The 26121-nt window shown below is 37.5% G+C and overlaps 1 protein-coding gene across 1 annotated transcript; it reads left to right on the top strand.

Annotated features, from left to right (window-relative positions):
• The first annotated feature begins 440 nt into the window (after positions 1-440).
• LOC135636652 (vacuolar protein sorting-associated protein 35B-like) lies at positions 441-25548 on the top strand. The gene is made up of 22 exons (XM_065148530.1): positions 441-637; positions 730-826; positions 926-1052; positions 9136-9321; positions 14480-14567; positions 14740-14796; positions 14887-14976; positions 15059-15181; positions 17023-17097; positions 17167-17226; positions 17906-18022; positions 18455-18694; positions 18768-18833; positions 18980-19069; positions 20637-20726; positions 22488-22577; positions 23308-23376; positions 23453-23533; positions 23715-23822; positions 23938-24041; positions 24799-24909; positions 24992-25548. Exons 1-22 carry the CDS (start codon positions 542-544, stop codon positions 25200-25202), a joined length of 2376 nt encoding a protein of 791 aa, XP_065004602.1. The 5' UTR covers positions 441-541; the 3' UTR covers positions 25203-25548.
• The last annotated feature ends 573 nt before the right edge of the window (positions 25549-26121 follow it).

The raw sequence follows: 26121 nt of genomic DNA, 5'->3' as shown, positions 1-26121 counted from the left end.
AAAACCGCGTCGAGTTCATTGTCGCGCTCTTATTATTTTGCAAGGGCTTAAATTGTGTGTGTATATATATATATATATATATATATATATATATATATATATATATATATATGATACATTTTTATTGATAAGCTTATCAATAGCCATGCAAACAAAGCATTGATGGAACGCATTAACTGTTTCTGAGGAGTATAGATGGTAATATCATATATCGGGACGGAATTAATGGAAAAAAAAGAAACCATTTGTGCCGGACGGCACGGCAAAAAAAAAGAGGGTGCGATGTAAGAGCAGTCTTCAACTCAGTTCCACCGTCGGATCTCATCAACTGTACACGTGTCAAAGAATCGTTCTTATGCGATCGCCGGACGCGGCTTCCAACGGACGGTCCAACCCACCGCTCGGCCGGTTTAAAGTGTTGTTGTCATCAGATCGAAATATTTGCGACCTGCGGGCGAAAAGAGGAGAGAGAGAGAGAGAGAGAGGGCGATCGTCGCAGCGGCGGAGAAATCGTCGGAGAGATCTGGGCGGCGCGACGACGATGGTGCCTGACGCGGCCGCGGCGGACGAGGAGAAGTGCCTGGCCGACGGCATGGGCCGCCTCCAGCACAACGCATTCTACATGCACCGTGCCTTGGTCTCGATCGCAAACCCTAACAGGCCCTAGCCGACGGGTCTTCTTGTTCGGATGCTGATGTGTGGATTCCTTTTGATGTTTTTCCTTCGTAGGATTCCAATAATCTGAAGGATGCGCTCAGGTACGCCGGGCAGATGCTCTCGGAGTTGCGGACTTCTAGTCTTTCGCCGCACAAGTACTACGAACTATGTATGTCAAGATTATTGTTTTCTTCCTCACAAGTACCTGAAAGTTTTTTATTTTTATTCATTTTTTCTTAACGTGATTTGTGGGCTGGGGATGGGGAAGATATGAGGGCCTTTGATGAGTTGAGAAAGGTGGAGATGTTCTTCGTGGAGGAGACAAGGCGGGGCTCCTACTCAGTGACTGATCTGTACGAGCTCGTGCAGCATGCAGCTAATATCTTGCCCAGGCTGTAAGGGCTTATCACTCCATCTCTGTTTCATTCCTTGACAAAATTGAATGTTGAATTTAATGGTTTTCCGAGTCACTAGCTTATGATCTGTTTATAAATTGGAATTTTCTAGCTGAAAACGAAGGCGCATGCATTTGCTTTTATATTTGGACCTGAATATTCTTGTTTCATTTGAGTCAATGTTGGAGCTGTTCTGCTCTGCATCGTCTGCCAAAAATGACTTTGTAGGAAAAATTCATTCTTTATAGTGCACATTATATTTGGGATGATTAATTACCATCTAGTTTGTTGAACAGATCTTTAATATTTAATACTTCGAAAGTGACCTCAACTATGAACAATTGTGTCACTTTGTTCATCTATAAAATATAACTGATAGGCATGATAAGCCATACCTACATTGCCATCACCTAATGATTCTGGAAATTGTTAGCTTGCTTTGCATTTTGAGAAATTGTTCACAGTCCAAACTTTGGTGTCAACCTGATATTGCAATTACACTCTTGACCTCTATGTGTTTTGGGTAATCTTCTCATGGATATTTCTATTGAATTCATGTAGGTAAAAGAAAAAGAAACTTTATTTGCTATTCAAAACCATTGGAGTTTCAGTTTATCTGCATATGTGACTGCAAAATCATCAACAAGAGCAGCACCTTTGCTAATCTGAAGTCTTGCCTCTGGAAAAGTTATCCTACGATTAATTTGTATACATATACAAAATAGAGCTAGCAATCCCTTATCTCTCTACAGAGGGCTTCTAATGCCCACCTTCCTAGGTCATGTTGCAATGACAACATTTCAACCACTTCGTTGAATGGAACTAAGATTTTGAAAGGATGGATCATATGGCAATCCCCATAAAAGTATTGTCTGGAACTTGCGTCTCTTTTGCCTATACAAGTCACTTTAATTTAAAACTTAATTTCATTACATCATTCACTTCCAGAAATTACTACTTTTTAGTTACTTTATGGAGCATGTATTCTACAATCTAAGTTGAATTGACCATTTAAAATTGTTCCTTTGTCACTTATGTATTATGACCTATATGAGCCCAAAGCCGTCATTTTAACACCAATCTACATCTTTTCTGCCTCTCCCCAGAACATGCTTGTTTCCTTTTTCATTGTATTAGTTGATATGTAATTTGCCATCCGCTTTTAGTTAGAATAAGATAAAGACAGAACTTTATTTGGTATTATTTTTTTTTCCAAAAAAGAAGTTAAAACATTTATTTTTCATGATTTATATGTCATGCCTAGAGATTTTTGAAAATTGAAACAATCTTGCTCCAATTCATTGGATATTTGCTCACAACATAACTTAGAACCTCTATGTCTATCAGCTGCCTGAACCAACTATAAAAATAAGTTGACTTAAACATCTAGGTTGATGGATGTAGCCTGTTATGGTTGGCCATTATTGCCTTGGCTGCCAGTCTTATCAGTGATGGTTTTTTGGCCTGAGGTTCTGTTATTGATTTCTATGATAATATAGTGACTTCACCTTTAAATATATCAATGATTTCAGTCGATTAATGTTAAAAAAAAAATAAAATCTTGATATTCTACTTCTAGGAACAAAACTTGGCAAAGAACTGGATAATTATAGCAACTTCTACTTCTGTACCATTATACTTGATCAAGAAGTTGATAATGTTAGCAAGTAGAGCAGTCACATAACTTGGTTGAAGATTTGTACGTGACGTATTGTTACGGACAAAATTTAAACATGATGTTTGATGTAATACTTGTGTATGTCTGTGTCTTTCTGTTTGTTCATGCTTTGCACAACATGTAGAGGAACGGTTGAAGGCTTAACAGCCTCATTTTAGTTGGGTTTGGTGGCCTTCTTAGGTTTGTAAATAAATGTTTTGTCATGTGGACACTTGTGAGAGATATTCGGTCTGTAGTGGATCATTTTGACCCTTTGTTGTGTAACCGTTCAGAGCTTGTAAAGCCTATTTGTAATTTGCATTGTCTATGAAGTGTTTCCTGGAATGTTTGCTTATGGATCCCGAGTGAGGCACTTTTTCTAACCCGTTTTCTCTTTTGTAGGTCCTAAGGGACCATGGGACGTTTCGGGGAGGCTAACCTTTGTAGACGGACACGCAAGGGTGCCGCATGACTTAGGCAAAACCAGCTAAGTCCATGACAGATGATATCAGAGCGGGACAAGCACTTATAGAAACACTTGGCATGCAAATGTGGGGGACCTAGCGGGGCTGCGTTGAGGGCAGCTAGCACGTGCGATCGTTTGGGGGAAAACATGCTTGAAGATGTAGGGAAAATGAGTCGCTCAAAGGAGCAGGCATCTAAGAGTGGCATTCAGAGGAATTGCCAACCCTTCGTGCAAAAGACACCACGAGGACAAGAAAGCTGGGAAGAATGCGGAGCACACAAAGGTTGGGATGGCTGAGTTTGAGCTACAGCTCAATGTTGACAACCATACTTGATGGTGCTCAAGGCAAGCGAGGTGCTTAGTAAAGGATGAGACCATGCAAGATGGAAGGAGTTGCTTAGCGACCGAAAGAGTTGTGCAAAGCTCATAGAGGTGAGGGGAATTGCTAACTCGAAGAATTCAGTACTCATGCATGAGCTTGTATGTGGACGATGGAATGTTCGCGGCCATCCCAAGGCGACTAAAACTCGGTACCATGGAGCATTGAAACTTTCTCTTCGGCATGTGCAGGATACATCCATAGGAGGCTGAAGTGTGCAGCGAGTTCAGCATGTTGCTAGGACTTGAGTGGTGCAGCAGGGGTTGTATTGACGTGGAGTCGTAATTTAGCAAGTGCGTTTGTAAGAGGTAGAACAATGCACAGTTTGTTCAGCGAATCAGAGTAGTCCAAGGGGATGGTGGTCTCCGAAACTTTCAGAGAGAAAGAAGCGAAGAGAGATGCTGCTCCAACGGGACAGATATCCAGGAGGGATAGGTCCCGATTTTCTAGAGGGAGAATTATATGCAACAGACCACACATGTTGAGGAGTACCTTAAAAACAACAACTCCACGAAGCTCAATAGACCGAGCGAGCGGCGAGGAGTCATCGCATGATCTCGCTTGAGAGAATGCATTGGTGGATGCATTGCGAGATCAAGTGGGGGAGCGACCCAAAGCAACACGAATGAAGACACACTTGGAGTCGATATGGAGATCAGACTCGAGGGAGGGCTGACTCGTGGAATGGTGGGCGCAAGAGCCACCATCAACTCAATGTAAAATGAGGAGCGGAGCAACTTGGGTGAAACTTGGCGAAGTACCCAAGCCGCATGGAGGGAGCCAGCATAGAAGATGGAACATGGAGCGGACGCACAGAGCTTTCCTTGGACATATTTCAAGGACATGAACTCTTGCAGAGGTAAGAGCAGGATCATGTTGTTCCATGGGTCCTTTATTCTGACGGAGCGGACTCATCTTGCATGGTGCCAAAGACGAAGGGAGCTTTTAGGCACATGCATCTTATCTCGGAGAAGCATTTGACGGAGGAACTAAGACGACTCAACTTGCAGAAGCGAAGTTGGGTTCAGAAGGCCTTGGCACGGGGCAAGAGGATGGGGAGGCGAGTACTCTTGAAGAATATGCCACAGTGTTGCCATTCAAGTTGCCATGAAGGAATCGGTGCACAGCGAAAATTGTGCTAGTAGGGGCAGAGGCCCAGGATCCAGACAATGATGCACTAATTGCAGCAAAGTCGGTGGACTTCAGGAGCTACTAGGCGACGGACTGTCTTAGAGCGGTGCTTCATCTAGGTGTGACCCAAGAGTGGGTGGATAAAGGTCGATTGCTAAATGAGCGAACAAAATCGAAGGTGGAAGAGACTCTGCGATGTATTAGCAAAGGCCACACATGGAGGGATCACAATTTGAGTTTTCCCATAAGGATCAGAATATAATGGAGATGTCACCAGGAGGCGACATGGTGCAGCGGATCGTGGTGGAACAGTTCGTGGCAATGCGATACACAAAACATAGTTCCGTGAGGGACTATATCATACGGAGGTATGATCAGGAGCTACTGGAAGCTCCACTTCGGTGAACAATACGATGACAAGAAGGGCTATGGATTCAAGGAGTGAAGGCTATGGTACCGCAGAGGCGGGTCTTCCGTGCGTGCATCGAATCTTGCATCAAATGAAAGCCTTGGTTATTAGCATATGGGGGCTGTGTTCCACCGAGGGAAAAGTTCGAATGCAAGTACCAGTGAGTCCCATGGGAGGGACTTGATCATGCAGAGGTATGATCGAAGCAGCTGGAGAGTTGGACTGCGCCAGAGCTCATATTCGCTTAAGGGAGCTCGGCAAGTCAGAGGACAAGGTCGAGTAAGCGAACGTTGCTACCAAGGAAGCTAAGGAGAGCAGAATCGATGCAAACCCTACAACGTGATGACAGAGACCATGCATGAGAGTTGCAGTTTGTCTTTCCATCGACCAAAGGGATCTGCTTGGAGAACACATATATGTTTAAGCAGGGGTTCGAAAGGGGCGAGGAAGCGACGACGAGTCCAGAGGGACTTAGCTACCCAAAATCAAGCATCAGTTAGAATGGAGGTGGACTCGGAGGAGTGCCACAAAGACATCTACTGATCGTGAAGAAAAGGGATGCAGATGTAAGGCGGCGGATAGTCGGGCCATGGGCATGGCAACGCCATGGTACCGCAGAGGCGGGACTTCTGTGAAAGTTATTGATCCCTTGCTCTCATGGAGGGAGAGCGCTTGTTCGTGAAAGGGGCCGAGGAGGTGGAGCATATAGAGGCAAACTCCAAGTACCGAGACAAGGCTGAAGGGTAGAGGCCAAGGAACTTCGTAAGACCGGTGTCAACGAGCTTCTCATCAAGATAGCCGAAAGTGAAGGACTTCGGGTCATACAAGAGTGCACGACCAAGGAACGAAGCAGGCAGTAGCGGTGCTGTACCTTTGCTACTCAGTGGAGTAAGCGGCCGGGTTGATGGAGAAGACGATACAATCCCAAAGGCGACCAAAACTATTAGAGACTTACTTCAAGTTGGGGTGAAAACTTCCTGCATTCCAGAAGTTCAATGACATTGAGAAGGTGAATCACAGTAGCTATCTCAATGCAAGGAGTGCAAACACTTCGAGTGCTTCAGAAGTGTGAGCAAAAAGCAAGCGAAGGTAAGTAACCAGCTCGATGTATGGAGTACAACCCTTGAGGAGGCGGGCAAAGTCAAGTAACCATTGCCATCTCAACCCTTAAGAGAATGGGCGAAACCGAGTGCCCCAATTCTCTTATCTATCCAGCAGAGGAGCTTTGCACAAGTTCAAAGACCCTTCGAAGATATTAGAAGACAATAGTTGTCAGATCCTCACCAATGGTGATCAGTGTTACTGAGAGTAGAATATCCGCTTCATTTTCCAACAGAATACCAATCGAAAGCGGAAGTGATGCGAATCTACTTAGAAGTGACAACTAAGTGAAAGAAGAGTCGATGAGCAAATTTTGTAGAGGAAGGACCCAAAACTTCAGAAGTTTGCGAGGCGATGCTCGTTAATGCTCCAACAAACATCCACTCAGTTCAAGCAACATGAGGCATTTGAGAGACTGGCGTATAGTAAGGATAGTCTTTTCTTTCATCTGAAGGATCCGCAGGAACCAATAGGGATCAACACAACTCAGCCAACCACACACTAGAGTCAGAGTCATTGGCGAGTTGAAGCAGAATAGCGGATCAAAGGTTCGACTACTCAAAAACAGCAGTGGAGAGCAACTGGGAGCCAAGAGGCGTATTGCAGCTGGAGCAGAAGATTGAAGACACTGCAAAGGCGAGGAGTTGCAGCAACATGAGGCATTTGAGAGACTGGCGCATAGTAAGGATAGTCTTTTCCTTCATCTGGAGGATCCGCAGGAACCAACAGGGATCAACACAACTCAGCCAACCCCACACTAGAGTCAGAGTCATTGGCGAGTTGAAGTAGCATGGCAGATCAAAGGTTCGACTACTCAAAAACAGCAACGGAGAGCAACTGGGAACCAAGACGCGCATTGCAGCTGGAGCAGAAGATTGAAGACTCTGCAAAGGTGAGGAGTTGCAGTGTCGGCAAAGGCTTCGACGAGGACGTCGAAGGAATAAGTGGGGGAGAATGTCACGAACAAAGTTCTAAACAGGATGTTTGATGTAATATTTGTGTATGTCCGTGTCTTTCTGTTTGTTCATGCTTTGCACAACATGTAGAGGAACGGTTGAAGGCTTAACAACCCCATTTTAGTTGGGTTTGGTGGCCTTCTTAGGCTTGTAAATAAATAGTGTCATGTGGACACTTGTGAGAGATATTCGGTCTGTAGTGGACCATTTTGACCCTTTATTGTATAACCGTACAGAGCTTGTAAAGTCTGTTTGTAATTTGCATTGTCTATGAAGTGTTTCTTGGAATGTTTGCTTGTGGATCCCGAGTGAGGCGCTTTCTCTAACCCGTTTTCTCTTTTGTAGGTCCTGAGGGACCATTAGAGGTTTCGGGGAGGCTGACATTTGCGGACGGACACGTAAGGGTGCTACACGACTTAGGCAAAACTAGCTAAGTCCGTGACAATATGACACATGACATATCAAGTATGAATATAAAGAACCTATTGATAAGCCCTATGGTATTCTTCTTGTCACGAGTCTTTGATGTAATTTCATCTAGAGGATGGACTGCCATGCTGGTCAGCACATTCACATGGGCTAGGATCATTGATTTCAATAGGCGCTCGGGCGAGGCGAGGCCCGAGCGCCTCGCTTTCTTGTCCAAGCGCCTCACTTCAAAGAGGCGCCGCCTAGGCGCTCGCCCGAGCCCAGGCGTCGGGCGCTTCGGGCAAGTGCTTAGGTTAAACCAGGCGACCGAACAAGATTTTTAGGTCTAGTTGGTCTCCGGTGCCTTAGTTGGTTCAATCGAACCAACTAAATCACCGATATCATGTTTCCTTTCGCGATTTCCTCGACTTCCCCAACCATAACACTCGCGATTTTATCGTCGAGATTTCTTCCCCGCTGTCGCTGCTCTCTACTGCCGTTGCCACTGTCACTGCTCGTTGCTATTGTTGCTACTCGTCGTTGCCACAATCGTTGCTCGTCGACTGCTCGCCGCTGCCACAATCGCTGCTGTTGTCGCTCGCCGTTGTTGTTGCCGCTGTCGCTCGCAGCTCCCGCTCCCACTCTCGTTGTCGTTCGCCGCTCTCGCTCCTGCTACGACTGTCTCTTGCTACCGCTGCCGTTGCCTCAGCAGCCTCGGTCTTCGCACACTCTTCTCACTATACTGTCGACAGTATATTAACAGTATACTGTTAATTGTATACTAATAATAGTATTTTTATTTATTAGATTTACTTATATATTATTTTGATTTTAATACTATTAATTTTTATTTATTTAATAGTATTTTTTATTTAAAAAATAAAAAATATACTATTATAATTTATTTATTTATTGTGATTTTGTACCCAATTTTTTTTTAATTTAATAGCATATTTTTATTTAAATAATTATATTATTAATTATATTATATATTTTTATATTTTAGCGTCTCGCTTCGCTCGGGCGAGCGCCTAGCGCTTTTTAAATCATTGGCTAGGATGTTCTGTGATAGAAAGTCAACAACAAGCATTATGCCCACATGTATTGGAGGTGTTGATGTATGACTAGGCCAATCTTTGGTCTATGCCAACCGACGCAGGGATGTACCCATCAACACATATCATGTCATTATAGAAAGATATTGAAAATCCTTGGTCCAGGCATTTATCAAAAAGCAGGTTTTTGCATAATCTTGAGGCTGTCATAAGCAATAATATTAACTGATCATTTTGAATATTTAACATGTGTTCCAATCTATTTGAACCATCATCGATGGATGACTTAGGTCGACTGAAGTTCCAAAGTTTCTCCATGAGGTTCACTACTTGCTAATATAATAGTTGAACTAAAATATGTCTTATGCTTTTTCATTTTCCATTTCTTAGCCATTAATTATAATCAGTATCTGTTGTTTCCTCTTTCCTCCATTTTATATGTAAATAAATATGTTTATCTTTGTGAGTTTCTCCCATCCATGTTCTTTTTGTATATAAAGTTTAAATTGTTTATTTATCAGGTATCTCCTCTGCACAGTAGGATCTGTTTACATCAAATCAAAGGAGGCTCCCACCAAGGATGTTCTTAAAGACCTTGTAGAAATGTGCCGTGGTATTCAGCATCCTGTTCGTGGGCTTTTTTTAAGAAGTTATCTTTCTCAAATCAGCAGAGATAAGTTGCCTGATATTGGTTCAGAATTTGAAGGGTATGAAGAATGTCTGATTGCATTTTATGGTTCCCATTGGGCTCTTTTGCCTCATCATGCCAATTCTTTTTTTCTGCTTTCATCTTTATTCATGTTGTCTTTGTATGGATATCTAACACAAAGACATGCAGATTTGATTATTTTTTTAACCAGTATGGTTGCCTTTATAAGTCATATTTCTTTTGTTGCCATAAATTAACTAACATTAGCTATGGATTTAGTCCATCAAATTTGTTTTGCTACGAGTTTTAATGGCAGCAAATGTATCCTGCAAACTCTGCAAACCCAATACATTTGGAAATACAAAATCACATGTAATTAGTTTATTTACTGCATTTTGATACCATTTCTTGGCTTATTGATCTTTTCTTATATTTTATAATTGTAAATAATTAATATGATAAAAAGGCATACATTGATCAACTTCTAAGTAGATGGATGTAATACGTTTCTCTTTGCATTGCATATGTTTACTAAATGTTGAGAAGACAATGTAATCAGTTAAAACATAGTAATGTAGTAGCATATAATATTTGCATGTGCGTATGCATATATTGGGAACATGTAAGTGCTAGTGCTTTTAAAAGTGCTAGGTGCCAAAGTCCTAAACGCCCAAGGCACTCTCCAGAATATTAAAATTTAAAAATATATATTATGATTGATAAATATGATCATAAAAATAAAAAAATAACACAATTTGGTTTATGCTTAAGAGACCTATGCTAAACTATTTATAACTAGTGCTAAATAGTTCTAAAGAGTGGATTAATATGGTACTAAACTGTTCTAACCAATTGAAGAGTTCTAAATAGTGGATCAATATGGTTCTAAATAGTTCTAATCAATGTTAAACAGTTCTAAAGAGGGTACTAAGGAGACGAGTAACTAGTGGTTGTGGAGGAAGGTGGGGGAAGGAGAGGGCAGCGGATGAAGCTGCAGACAAAGCTGTTGATGAAGGTGACGCCGGACGAAGTTGCAGACAAAGGCGGCGGTGATGGTTGAAACTGCGGATGAAGGCGATGGTGACCAAGGATTGAAATTTCATACCATATCGGTTTATCGAGCTTTGCTCAGTATGGTATGACGTACCAAACGGTTCATTAGGGCATACCGAGCGGTACACCTAATTTAGGCTAAAATCCTTCGAAAATACTTGAAAAGTAGAAAAAAAAAATTAGGATAGGGTTTTTAAGTTAGAAATAAATATACATTTAGGTCGTCGATGCCTTATTGCTTTATTGACCATATACTAATGCTCTAATGATGCACAAACCCTAATTGTGAGATTCGGGTTGACTTTATTGCTGTGACCCTCATAATGATCATAAACTGGTTCTTGCGTAGCCTTATAGTATTCTTCCTCAACTCTTGTCTTCTTTTTTAATGTATCTTCCTTTGCTTGTTATAGCCTGCTTTGAAATAATTTACGGATTTTCATTGGAATCTTCTTGCATTTTGCAACATCGGGATACTCATCGGCCAAACACATCTTCACCCGAGTTATTCCTTCACCCTTGCCAATGTAGCCACTATAAATACATTGTCAATGATGATAGTTTCCATCTATCTTTCGGGCATGAACCCATGCATCATCATGTGTCTGTTCCTTTGGTGTCATAATCTTATCAAATTTAAATCAAATAAGCTATAAACATGTTGAATTGACCTAATATTGATAAAAAACCACTAATCACAGCTTTAAATAATTTTATTAAAGCATAATTAATCCTATTTTACCATTATAAATATATGAAACACATAAAAAAAAATACATAATTTTGATCCAATATACATCAAATTATGATGAAATAATCATTAAATACACTAATCACACGATTAACATAGTTAATTATCCATTAATTACTTCTCTTTCAACACTATAAACATGTTAAACACCCTAATAGGTATTAAAGACATTGAATTGACCTAAAATCGATATTAAATCATCATTAAAATCATTAATCACAGCATTAAATAACTTTAATAAAACTTAATTAAACCTATTTTATCATCATAAATATGTGAAACATATAAGAGAAACATTAAATACATAATTTTAATCCAATATACATCAAATTATGATGAATCGTCATTAAATACACTAATCACACTATTAACATAGTTAATTACCTATTAATTACTTTTCTTTCAACACTATAAACATGTTAAACACCCTAATAGGTATTAAAGACATTGAATTGATCTAAAATCGATCAAATTTTGATTAAGTCATCATTAAAATCACTAATCATAGTATTAAATAACTTTAATAAAACTTAATTAAATCTATTTTACCATTATAAATATGTGAAACATATAAAAGAAACATTAAATATGTAAATTTGATCCAATATACATCATAATAATGATGAAATCATCATTAAATGCACTAATCACACGATTAACATAATTAATTATCCATTAATTACTTCTCTTTAACACTATAAACATGTTAAATACCTTTGTAGGTATTAAAGACATTGAATTGATTTAAAATTGATCAAATTTTGATTAAATCATCATTAAAATCGCTAATCGTAGCATTAAATAACTTTAATAAAACCTAATTAAACATATTTTACCATCATAAATATCTTCTAATATTTAATATGCATGAAATATAAATATTTGACCTATCTAATTTTGAATTAATCAATATTAAACATACTAATCATATCTATTGATTAAAAAGTTCTTCCACTTAATCCTCCTAAATTACCCTCAATTCAATTCACAAATCGTTGCTTTGTAGAGTTTATGTGAGTGTAAATGTGAGAATAAGAAAGAGAATATGAAAAAAAATGAGTTTGAGATAGTTTAATAGAGTGTGAGAGTGAAATAGGAGGGATGATAGGTTTAAAAACCCATGAGAAAGGTTGGCCGTTGGAACACTATTATAGGTCGGTAACGGTCGATTTTGATCGTTACCGACCTGTAACGGTCGAAATCGATCATTACCACCCAATACAGCCCTGTATCATCCGATACAGAGCTATATCTAGCGTTCTGCCTGGTTGCGGGCAGTCTGCGTACCGTTGCTACCGGACCGGTATGTATCGCCCGGTACAGGTAGTATCATTCGAAATTTAGAACCTTGGCGGTGACAGATGAAGCTCTATCGGCGAACGTAGGGTTTCATTTCAGGTTTGTCTCATTGGGTCGAGCACGGGGTGGGGGGGTGGGTTTTGTGTTAGGGTACATTAGTTAATTCGATTGAACCAACTTGCTCCTTTAATTGAACCAAGCTTGAACCCTAACCCCACTTCACTTGGGTGCTTGATCGAGGTGCCTGATGCCTAGCACAGGTGAGTGCCTGAGCAATGCTTCATCGAAACATCTCGCCTAGAGGTTTTGTGAGGCGCTCAGGTCTTATCTCGCTTCGCCTAAGTGCCTAGGTGAGCGCCTTATGAAAACAATGATAAGTGCACAAGAGAACATTAATCATTTTTGAAATATCGAGGGCTATATTGCAAATGTACATGTTTTGAGGGATATATAGTGAACATGCAAAATTCTATGAGAGAAAGTTGGGTAAAGGGAATTTATACACATATAGAATCTTTTGAGGGCATTAGCACTAAGATCAAGTTTAGATGAGTACGTGCACAAATACACTATTGGATTATATAGAAAATCAAGATTGTACTCATTGAGTGTAATTCAAGTATTTTGTCCTTGACTCACAAAAGGTTAAATGGGGGGGCCTATATGTGTGAATAAGATATAGTTTATAGCTAGGTTCGTCGTATCATGGTGTACCGCCTAGTACGGGCAAGACATTATCAATCTATTAGGCGATCAGTATGGGCAGTACATACTGGCCTGTCGGTACATGCCATCGTATCATGTGTCAGTATATTGGTACATATCGTACCGACAGTCAATTAGTACACTAGTATGGACTGGTAAAGTGAACCATGGTTTATAGGACATTGGTGTAAACATACCTACTATAAGGGATGTCTATGCATATAAGCCAAAAAGAATTATTGATTGATTCAAAAAATGGTGCATATATATACAGATAATTCCAATTTGAGTGGTAGACATAGGTTAAACTATTTAATTTTGGCTGTTCCAAGTAGTGACTGTGGTTTGCAGGTGGCAGGGCATCGGATAACACACGCATTATATGGACACTCACATCACTAAATTAGAGTCCAGCAAACTGTGCAAAATATTATTAAGTGTATCTAAAATATACAATCAAATTTAGATTATTAATAGGAAAACATATGCTGAGGCCATATTAAAAATTTATGGGATGAAACTTGTACTCATTTTGAACCTGTATAAGTGATTAAGTTATATGGAATAAGTAAAGGTCAAAAGTGATGAATGGCACAATCTGATAAATTGGACCAAATTGTCTTACTAATAGGCTGCCCAGATAAGGAGGTTACATAAACTAAATATGTGACTGCCATATCACTTTTGCAGATTGCATATATAAATACACAAAAATGCCATATATGGAGGCTACATGCCTTATATGAGGTGGTCATATTTTTGCAACACATATGTGGCAACGTAAACCTCAGTTTGAAACACTATTCTTTTGTAAATAAATGTTACTGGAAAAAAAGTTTTAGCGATGGGGGTTCATGCTGATTTAAACTGTCTTGCAGAATGCAGAGTATTGATACAAATATCAACTGTAGGAAGGCATACACTTAATGAAAGATATATATGTAAAAATATTGGTCTATATATGCAATTTGGTGTTGTTCCTCAACTATATATTATGTAAGAATATGATAGCATATTGAAATGTATGTCAAATATCTATATTATGACTTGGAAAAGAAATTTGGTGTTGTTCCTCATATGGTTATCTGCTAAATAACAGAAGATACTGTGCTGCATGATCCATGTAGCTGACCCCAAATAATTGGGACTTTATGATTTTGTTGTTGTTGTACTGTGTTGCACGAACCTTTTAAGTTATTGCCTCAGCGCTTGCTTTAGAATGGAAGTCCAGGGATGTTGGTAGAACAAGCTACAATCTGTACATTTTTCATCTATATTCTGCATTTTTAACATATCTATTTTTTATGTCACAAACTAGTAAGTAGTGAAAATTTCTGAACGGTGATTCTTATTGCTCATGTTATCTCCTGGAGCTTATTTTTTTCTCTCTTTTATTACCATATTTTAGGGGTGCCAACACTGATAATGATGCTATTGAGTTTGTGCTCCAAAACTTTACGGAGATGAATAAACTCTGGGTCAGAATGCAGTATCAGGTTCGTTGCATTGAGGTTATAGTGTTTTTGAGCATAAGGTACCTAGGCACATGTATGTCATTCCATACCACATTGGTAATCGTAGTCACACAGGTATTTTAGTGATTGTGAATTATTCATACTGTTAGGTGATCCTGAGTTGAGACTAGGAATCGCACTTTATGGTCTGCAGGGACCCACAGGGGAGAAAGCGAAGAGGGGAAAAGAAAGGAGCGAACTTCGTGATCTTGTAATATCATTATCAAGTTCTCTCAAAAACAATAGTAACTCTTCCGTTTGGTCATTTATGATACTCTTTCCCTTTGCTTTTTCTTTCTAGGTTGGAAAAAACCTTCATGTTCTTAGCCAGCTCGAGGGTGTTGATCTTGATATGTACAAAGAGACTGTTCTTCCCAGGATATTGGAACAGGTTAAAATTACTACTATATTGACAAGTTCTAATTATATTGAATAACTTCTCAAATTTTCTGATTAAAGAGTTGGTTTGGAAGGTTGTGAATTGTAAAGATGAGCTAGCGCAGCATTACTTGATGGATTGTATAATTCAAGTCTTTCCAGATGAGTACCATTTACAGACTCTTGAAACATTATTAAGTGCATTTCCCCAACTTCAGGTAGGTAAAATAATGTCCATAAAGCTTCCTTTTTTTCTTTTGAAAGGTTCATCTCTTTTGTTTTTGGCTGACATGAAAATATTCCTTATTTGATTTATTAAAGTATTCTCTTCCATCTAGAACATCTTGAATCAATGTTATTCATTTTTAGCAGCCAATTTTATATTTATGAGAAAGAAGTGGAGCTTCTGTGTTTTTCTGGTTCTATTTTATATACTAAATATTCTCAGGCTCAGCTGAATTTGGTAGCAGAGGGTATACCAATTGAACTTTGAGGAGAATTTCATAAATTTGTTTTATGACTCCAAATCTGCTCCTGGAAAATGCTCCAGTATGTCCTTTTTGTTGGACTTTTTTGGAACTTTAATATGTCTAGAATTTTAATTCTATTTGTTTGAAATGGCTTATAAAAGGTTTGAGCTCTTGGTGGTGTTGTAAAGTTTTTGGTTTTAGTTATTGAGATTTGAAGCCCGAAATATTATAACTGACCAGTTATTAACATCCATTTAACATTATTTCATAACTAAGTATAGATATACCAGATCAGGTGCTGTTTTGTTGTTGAATTCTGTGAATTGTTTACCAGAATGGAAATGCTTCCTAGGTGCATTGAACCTAATCCAATTGGGTGACAATTCTACTATCATCATTTATCTCTTTGGCATTACTGTTGCTGAACTACCCGATTAACCTTCAGGGCATTTTCCTCTTCTATTTATATTTGGTGTATCATTGTTCATGATTAAAAGTTCTCAAGAAGTTTAGTCTTATGTTTAGCTAGGCTTCTCCTAGTTTAAGATCCTTTAGAAACCCTGCATGAAGAAGCCCTGCTTCAGGCCATCTAAGTCTTCTTCTTGCATATTGGTCAGGTGACATTTCAGACGAACATTTTAAACCACACAAAAAGTGCAAAGATTTTCAAAATTTTTAGTTTTAAACTTAAGCGCTATTTATAAGCTGCATAGTGATAGGCCACATTACATATAGACATGTTCAATGCATTTGTATATGTAGGAAGAAGGACTTGAAAGCAACTTTTGGAATTATTGGATCAGAACTCTGTAAATGAATCCCCAACTATTAGTTCTTCTTGAATGGAACTTCATACTAAAGTTTATCGAGTATTGGAAGATTGATGTATGTGATATTCAATGAGGGCGTTTAGTTTATCGCCCACTGTCCAAGCTGATGGGGTATTAGGATCCTCTGGACTGAAGATGAGAGAAAAAATGTGCTTTATGAATCAGGAGAATTTGGTATGATAGCATAACACAACTATATTTTTATGAAAAATGCAACTAGTCTTGTTAGTACTTTGTTGTACTAGATATTAAGGATAAGGGAGGTTGGACATTTGAATGTTTGAGAAGAGAGAAATTTCCAAATAAGAAAGATTATAGAATATTTATGTAACAACTTGCTATAATTAATAATTTATGCTTTCCAATTGATAATATCACAAGTTGGCAGAGTCCTACTATGCCATCATCTTGAAATGTGAAAACTTGAAAACAGGAAATAAAACTAGGACGAAAGTTGATTAGCAACTAAAATGATAAGTTGTTTTAAGGAAAACCTAGATTTCAGCAAATAAAGATATTCATAATGAGATTAAATCAGCTAAGCAATTATTTTATGACAGTTGTAATAAGTGACTTTGCCAAAGTGGAAAGATTTTTGTATAAATGAAGATCTCTACATGATGTGGTTTATGAACTTTTTTTGAGATTTCTGTTGGCATAATTTCTAGACAAATTAGATGATTTATGACCATTCTTTGTTTCCTCTTACAATTAATCTCTTTAAGACTTACTGGTCTGATATCTCAAATTTTTATGCAGCCAACTGTTGATATTAAAACGGTGCTCTCCTTACTTATGGACAGACTATCCAATTATGCTGTGTCAAGTACAGAAGTGAGTTTTCAACTTACTGCTACTATTACAAACATTTGGTGTTATTTTTTCTCATTATGTAAGTTGTAGGTGCTACCTGAATTCTTGCAAGCTGAAGCTTTTGCCAAATTGAACAGTGCTGTTGGAGAGGTAAATTTTAATTAATATATGTGAATTCTTAAGCAATGTAATGCTGCCTTTGCTAGTACCTATAAGTTAAAGAGTACCTGTAAGTTATCACTGCTTTCTTTATGTAAATATCCATCAATTAGTTTTTGAATCTATACATTATTTGAACATTATAAGTCTTTTATGAATGGTGTGGATGAACTTCTTATTGGCATCTGTTTCATTATATTATTTCTCATCTGTTTCATTGTATTATTTCGAACTGAGTTCAGTATGTCTGATGTAAATCTAAATATTAAAATTGTTCTTCTTTGGCAGCATGTCCATCAATATTTTACATGCACTTACCAGGCAGGTGGGGCATGCTTTAAGAAGTAAAATTGTCTCATGATCATATAATGTATATACTGTACATACTGCTATTAGTTGTACTGTTATGTTAAATATATATTATCAAGACAGGGAGGTTTTTGAAGTCCTTGATTATTCTGTTCTAACACAAGTCTTACAGGTTATGCCCATTCTGTTTCAGAGTATGATATACATCCACCATGTTTGTCACTGAAAGATGTCTAAACTTGACGTACTCTTTTACTATTATTTTTATGCCATTGGACTTGATAATCTGTAGAGTTTGTTCCCAAACTTTGTGTTTTGTAAAGATTTTTTAGACTTTGATCCCTTTTTGTTATCTTCTCAGGTGATAGAAGCACAGGTTGATATGCCTATTTCTGGAGTAATTACTTTATATGTGTCACTTCTTACATTTACTCTCCGTATCCATCCTGATCGACTTGATTACACGGATCAAATACTGGTATGTCTTGTCTTATCGATTTCAGCTGAAGTTTCGATTTGAGGTCTTATGAGTGATTGATATCTTTAGAATGTGAGAAATGAGTTTGCAATGTGTTGATCATATGTTCTTTTTTGTATGTAATTACCTCGTTACGTTCTGTCTTATTGATAATGTGAAGAATATAATGGTCCTTAAGTCCACAAAACTATTATTGAGCAGCTGAGTTTCTATATTGTTTTGTAAATTAATAAAGTTTGAAGCGACTTCTGCCGCATGTTAATTTGGCAAACAAGTGATAAAGTAATCTTTGAGTGGCTTCAGTTGCATGCTAGTTCTTGGAGTGACTTCAGTTTGCTTGTTACTTGGCAAACAAGTCATATATTAATTTTGGAGTGACTTTGCATGCTGTTTATATAAGACTGGTGATGCATTTCATGCTTATTTTCACAGGGAGCATGTGTACAGAGACTCTCCGGGAAAACAAAACTTGAGGACAGCAAAGCAACTAAGCAGATTATTGCACTCTTAAGTGCTCCACTGGAGAAGTATAAGGATATTTCTACTGCATTAAATCTTCCTAACTATCCCCGGGTCATGGATCATCTAGATAATGCAACAAATAAAGTCATGTCAGCTATAATCATTCAGAACATAATGAAGAACAACACCTGCATCTCTACAGCTGATAAAGTAGGATTCTGTTCTCATGTTTATTCTACATTGAAATGATTTTTTGAAGTCATAATATCTATTTCTTTTCTAGGTTGACACTCTATTTGAATTAATAAAAGGGCTTGTAACGGAGACAGATGAGGCTCAAGCTGATGAGGTGAGATTTGGGTCTTTTTGGTTGACATCAGGAGTATAGCATGCAAGAAATTTCAAACACCCATTCCTCTTCTTCTTGTCCATGTAGCGTTTTATCTCAGATTACCTTGTTAAAGAGTGAAAATTGACAATCTTTTCTGCTAATAGCTTGATGAAGAGGATTTTAAGGAGGAACAGAACTCTGTCGCTCGTCTCATTCACATGCTGTGTACTGATGATGCTGAGGAGATGTTTAAGGTGGCTAAATTTAGTAAGAATTATTTGCAGATGCATATTCTTGCTTGCTTATTACATCAAGATCTATGAACATGCCTTCATCTATGACCTGATGTAATCTTTTAAAAAATTTATATTCATTATTCTACCCTACCAACAGCTGGCCAACATAGACCATTAATTTCCATGTCCCTGACATGGTCTCTCTGATTTTTAAGAGAGGGGATTTTGTACATTTACCTGAAAAAAAGGGGCTTACGTGAGGGAACTGTTGCAGCACAATGCATGAGACTTCCTCCAGTTTAGGTTTCAAAGAGGGTCAACATATGCATCCCAACCTCTGAAAGGTGAAAAGGTTGCTTTTGTTGTGACTTGAACCAACTGGATATCAAGCATAGTGGTGGTTTGAAGTTTATGAGGACCATTTAAGTGGGGAAAATTCTTTGAAGTGTTTTACTTGAAACAATTTTGTAATTTTCTGCTTCTCGTGTGTGATGTGGAGCTTTTTTTTGCTTATAAAATTGCATATTCAGATGAAATTATTGGATATTAAGATTTAAGTTTTATACTTATATCTGATTTAGTTCTCATGTATGTGTGGAGCTATTTTTTAAATCAATTGATCTTATAGATTGTAAGATGGCCAGATCGATTAAATCATAATCATGCAAAGTCTGTTGAGAAACCTGATTGGTTAGTGCTTATTGCACCAGTGATAGGTTTCAGGTCTGAGTCCATGTGTGAACATTATATACACTATTTAATGTTATAAAAATTTATTCTAATTTTTAAAACAAAAATCACAATCCTGAAACAAATTTTTGATTCTTCATAGATTAAATTTCTGCTCTTTTTGCCTGTGGTTTGTAGATAATCTCTGAGTAAAAGCTGTAATTGTTTGCCCATAATCTCATGTAGTGATAGGTTTGCTTTTGATGTCAGTATATGGAATATTTGCTTGGTAAAACCAAGTAATGTGCACACTCATTGCTTTCTCCATGCAGAAGAAACTAATTCCTCTAGTAGGGAACTAGGTGGCAAGACAATATTTCATGGATGATCCAAGTTTATATGCTAAACAATAATGTATTTTTTTTCATTCTTATCTTATTTAAATGCTGAAACAATTTATATTTTCATCAAGTGGACTAATAGATTTTTAGTGGCTGTGGTGGGAAATTCCAAATGGCTATTTGCTGAAAAAATGTTCAAGTAAACAATGTGGGACTTAGCATTGCACGTAGATAGGCTGCTTTTTTGGTTTCTAATTTTGATGCATCTCAAATTTATTTCTGTGCCTTCCGGTTGCTGATCTTATATAGCTTAATATATGTTTGACAGAAAAAAAAATTTAACAACAGAAATGTGCATCCTATGTGGCAGAGGTCATGCATATATAGTCCAAACAATATGTAACTTGCTGGTTAATCAGGTTAATAGCTTTCTAAGAGAAGTTGTACAAGTTAAGTTAATCATTGTCTGGCTATTAGTTTATTTTTTTCCTTTTCTTGTGGTATCTCTCTTGGTACTCAATTTTCTATAGAAGTAACATAATGCATAAATGTCCAGATTTGAATTTTCTTTCCAGATTATATGTACTGTGAGGAAGCATATTCTTCTTGGAGGTCCTAAACGCCTAGCTTTCACCGTACCTCCCCTTGTCTTTTCTGCCCTTAAGGTTTGTCTTTTATACATCTCATTCTATGTTTGAAGTTTCATATATCTTTGTATAGTGGAATAACATAATGTTCATAGAGGTGTGGTTATTTGTCATAAAATCTTTATTTTTTGCACTATTGACATGTTAATGGGCATGAATGCTGGTCTTCTAAATCACATTGGTACTGACCTGAGTCCTTGTTGTTGTACATAGTGGTAGCATCTTGATTTGTCATTTGCTCATGCAGAGAGTTACCTTCTAGCTAATGACATCTTCTCAGAATTGTTTCATATTATGTATAGTGGTGGAAATGGTTCATTCAGCAATGATGACCATTTGGCCATAACGATTTGTCATAGTGGTAGCATCTTGATTTGTCATTTGCTCATGCAGAGAGTTACCTTCTAGTTAATGACATCTTCTCAGAATTGTTTCATATTATGTATAGTGGTGGAAATGGTTCATTCAGCAATGATGACCATTTGGCCATAACGAGGCATTCCAGCTGGTATAATTTTTCTTAATTGTGCTTGGCTTGTGCTAGTCGGCATGGACCAGTGCCATATCATGTTGGCTGGCATGTACCTCCTCAGCAGACTAAGCACATTAGTAGCATGGGGCTTTAGTGAAAGAGAATCATTGACCTTGCATTTGAGTGAATTTTGAGTTCCAATCCTTTATTTTCAGAGCTCTCTGTGCTGAACAAAATGTAGCAAGACAAATACAACCTTTATTAATATTGCAGTAAATGTTAAGGCAATCAATGTAAAAATTAGAAATTGTTTGGCTATATACATACACATGCTATGCAGGTTAGAAATTGGGAAGGAAATGTATCACATTCTTGTCGTCTATCTTCATGTGTAAAAAAAGGAAAGGTCATGTCCGGTGCACAAGGCTCATGCCAATGGAATCTGGGGAGAGTCAATGCACTCAACCTTACCTTGAAATATATTTGTGATTCAAACTCTCGTCTCCTTTTAAACCCTAGGTCACTAAGGAGCATTGTAACAATGCCTATTGTGGTCTCCCAGATCGCCTATCTTCATGTCTCATCCTAATTTTCAAGAGACCATATGGACAGCTTGGTTTTTCCTCTAAATCATTTTAAAAGAAGATCAGTCCATTCTCTAACTGCTTTCAGGACTATGGGGTTATGACTACCCGGTATGAGATTAAATCAGATTATAAAATTTCACCTCTAGATGTTGTTCTCAGCTTTCTTGGAACACATACTTCAATAAATTATCTCATGTCTTGAATGTTCTGTATGCAAAAAATGGTTAAATCTGTTGGTGATATGCAGTTAGTTTGTGTATTTAGTCGCATGTACTCTGTCAAATAAAAATTCTTCTAATATTGTAGAAATTTTGGTTCTTTAATTACTTGACAACTTAGTTATTTTTGGTCCATAATTTATAGTAAGTACAAAAGTTTCTTGAAAAAAAGTGTTAGAGAAATTACACTTTTCCTGATATGTGTTTGCCAAATACCTTGGCCCCCCAAAGAGAGACTACCTGGGCCAAATACCTGTGACTACCTCAAGTACCTCTTCAAGAAGCTCGGAACAAACCAATGGGGACCCGATTGGTTCAGGCATGCATATCTGATAGTAAATTTTTCTGACATGTTTCTTTATTAGCCTATACCATCGAATGAAGAAGTTATCCTTACATGATTGTATCTGTGTCACCCAGAGAATATCATGGATGTTTCCTGCTAAAATTCATTATGCTGTTAGACCTACTAATGCTCTTACCTTTTCTTTCTGGTCTGCAGTTGCTTAGACATTTACGAAATCAGGATGGAGATGTGAATGGACAAGAGGTGTCTGTAACACAAAAGAAAATATTTCAACTTCTGCATCAGGTTGTTTTTGCAGTGCATTCAACTGTTTGATTAATAAATTAAAAGTTGTTGATTAATTTTTAATATTAGTCCTGTAAGTATAAATTTTTTCTTCTGTATGAACTATTTACGCTCACACTCAATATATTAAATTGAACAAATAATGAAATAATGGCACAAATTTATGTTTGTCCTTAATTTTGCAATTTTACATTTGTGGTATAAATAAGAGAAGTGTAACATAAGCAGTCATTAAAACATATTCATACATGTTCAGAGCTAGTAAATATGAAATACATGATATTTCCTAAACAGAGGTGCGAACAACAGTTTAAGATGAAAATGCTTTTAATTGTGGAGATTCAGCCAAGATATGTTCGTACTTACATAACTAAGGTTTTTTAGTAAAAAAGCCAAATAAGATGAAATGACAGGTTAGATATATGGAGCTATAGTTATCTCTTGTGCATGACAAAGTTTGACAGGCCAGATAGAGGGAGCTAAATTCATCTCTAGTGCATATGTAGTCCAAAAAGCCAACTGAAATACAGTCAACTTTTTAGGATTATTATAATGTTGTTCTTGATCCTTGAAGTCTATTCATAGTGAGGTATCTTGTTATGCTGAATATAATCAACATGGATATGGTTGCTAGTGCTTCTTCGACAATTATCCTGTTTTTTGTATATATATTATTTTGATTTCCTAAGTACTATAATTTTTGGTTCATTCTCAATGCTTCTATTTCCAGACAATTGAGGCCTTGTCATCTGTTCCTTCACCAGAACTTGCTTTAAGATTATACTTGCAATGTGCTGAGGTTTGTCAATTCTCTTTCCTGCTAACTTCTTTCTTTTCCTTACAATTGCTTGTCTATAACTAGCTTTCTGCTTTAGGCTGCCAATGATTGTGGTCTCGAACCAGTTTCATATGAATTCCTGACACAAGCATTTATATTGTATGAAGAGGAGATGGCTGTAAGTGAACTTTCCTGCTGAAAGTAAAATTTTGGATTTAGTGAATTTATGCTATGTGCAGAGGGAAAATGGGAAATTTGACATACTAAATTTTTTTCTATGGCAATATATTGTTCATATTGTAATTTGAATCCTCTTATTTTCCTGCTAAATGATTTGGTGGTGGTGTTCCATTGAGCAGGACTCGAAAGTGCAGGTGACCGCAATACACTTGATTATTGGAACCCTCCAACGTATGAATGTATTTGGAATTGAGAACAGAGATACATTAACACATAAGGCCACAGGGGTAGGATACTTGAGATGTACAGATGTGCACACATACAGAATATATTTATTATTTTGCTAATATTTAACGAATTGTGCTATTATACTTGCACTAATTTTTTTTTGCTATTCTGCAGTATTCTGCAAAACTTCTAAAGAAGCCTGATCAGTGCAGAGCAGTTTATGCATGTTCACATCTATTCTGGGTCAACGAGCAGGATGGTGTTAAAGATGGAGAAAGGTGCATAGTAATATATACACTTCTGTAGACAGTAGTTATCAATCAATCTTGTCTATGGGCTGCACAAGTGATGGTAACCTCTCTTAGTTGGATTGTGCCGAAACTCTTGGAAACACCACACTAGCTACACTCCTTCTGATGCCTTACTGATGCTGCCCAAATGTATCTTTTCATTGCCATGTTTAGTCTTTCCCAACTATAGCATGAAACCGTTGTGCATTTTAGAAGTGCCAATTGCTGGCCCTTTTTAATTCTTAGTTTTGTACAGGATGTGATACCCTTAAGATAGTCCACGTCATGTGTCGTTATGACATTAGATAACAGTAGATGAGTTATTGCTAATGCTGATTTTTCTTTTTAGGCCAAATGGTCAATCTCCCTATGCCATTGACCCATGCTAACATCCAAATAGGTCATGTTCTACACCTTTGAGTTGCCAAAACCAGATTGTATCCAAATTGCAAAGTCATAATAAGAATATGGTTCATCTTAGAACCAGATTATACCTTAAATGCAAAGTCATTAATTATCTCAAAATTTCTTGAATATGTTTTTTCTTGGTTTGGCAGCATCAAGCCAACCAAGGCTGAAACCTTTGCTTATTTGTGGTGCCTTACAACTTGTACTCTTAAGAGATGCACAAATTTGTTGCCTCTTAATAGATGACTTTGATTCTCAGCATGTCTACTCAAGAAAGTAGTGAATGTTGTGATAATAATCTGAGGGATCTTATTTCATGAGCTGTTTTTTGTTCCAGGGTCCTCCTTTGCTTAAAGCGTGCCTTGAGAATTGCAAATGCTGCCCAACAGATGAACGTAACAAGGGGTAGCAGTGGACATGTGACACTGTTCATTGAAATGTTGAACAAGTAAACAAATAAAAAATCATACCGACTTTAATTCAGAAATTAACTTGGACATGATGTATGACATTCTGTTTTATCTTTTTAGGTATCTATACTTCTTGGAGAAAGGAAATCCTCAGATAACAAGTTCTGCGATTCATGATCTAATTGACCACATCAGGACTGAGATACAAAGCGACAATACAACATCAGATCCATCTGCTAATGCTTTCTTTTCCAGTACAATGCGATATATTGAGTTTCATAAGCAGAAAGGTGGCAGCAGCAGTGAAAGTTATGAACAAATCAAAGTATAATCGATCATGATGTGAACTTGGACAGAAAGCTGCTCTCCCAAGTCATATGAGTGAGGATTTGTATCATACCAGGATCAATAATTTCCCATATTTTTAGTTCCAAGATGGTAACACCTTGTACATGTGCAATAGATTGGAAATTCTTTGGCAGGCTCGTTCATGTATGCTGAGCTTTTTGTTGCACAAGTTTCCAACCGTCCATTTTCTTTGCTCCAAAGCACCTACTTGAAGCTTTGGATTTGTAGTGGAAGCAATCATTACTTCAAAGGTATACATGTAACAAAACCATCTATTGCTGTTCTGCTTTAACATCATACATAAATTGCATTTTAATTTCTTCTTTTAACTTGAGTTGGTTGGGTGGTGTTTGTTTATTTAACGAAGTGTCATTCTAGTATAGTATGTAGCTGCTTGTAAAGCCACCTTCCAAATCTTAGTATAAGTAAGTTTTGGGTCATTTTACAACCAGATTAACCAGGGTTCAAGTCACGATAACTTCCCTACTTGACCGTCTCTAAGATAAGGAGCCTCGTGTTGTTTGTTTGTTTTCAATCTTTCGCTTGTATGGTAGAAGAATTCAGTGATCAAGATGATGGTGTTTCTTTGGTTGTCTACCCAAAGATGAAAGAGGTCTCCATCTACTCTAATGTGTCTTCTGATTTCATCACTGTCATTAGAAATATATAAGATTAAATATATTAAGATAAGATCTTGATAGGGTGTATCCTTGCCTGTTAGATAGCATGCATCAACTGGTGAGGTGAATGAGTTTGTAAGAGATACTGAGGTGTTGGCAAAGAAATGATCCTTCATTTATTTATTAATAGAATTTGAAGCATATATTTGATTTTCATAGCCATAGGTGGAAATAAACATGAGCACTTGTTTTCTTAAACTATTGGCATCCATTGCCAACATC

Source organism: Musa acuminata, chromosome BXJ3-4 (genome assembly GCF_036884655.1).
Source record: "Musa acuminata AAA Group cultivar baxijiao chromosome BXJ3-4, Cavendish_Baxijiao_AAA, whole genome shotgun sequence".
NCBI lineage: Eukaryota > Viridiplantae > Streptophyta > Magnoliopsida > Zingiberales > Musaceae > Musa > Musa acuminata.
The sequence above is the reverse complement of the archived record's forward strand: the minus strand, read 5'-3'. Positions and strand labels throughout refer to the sequence as shown.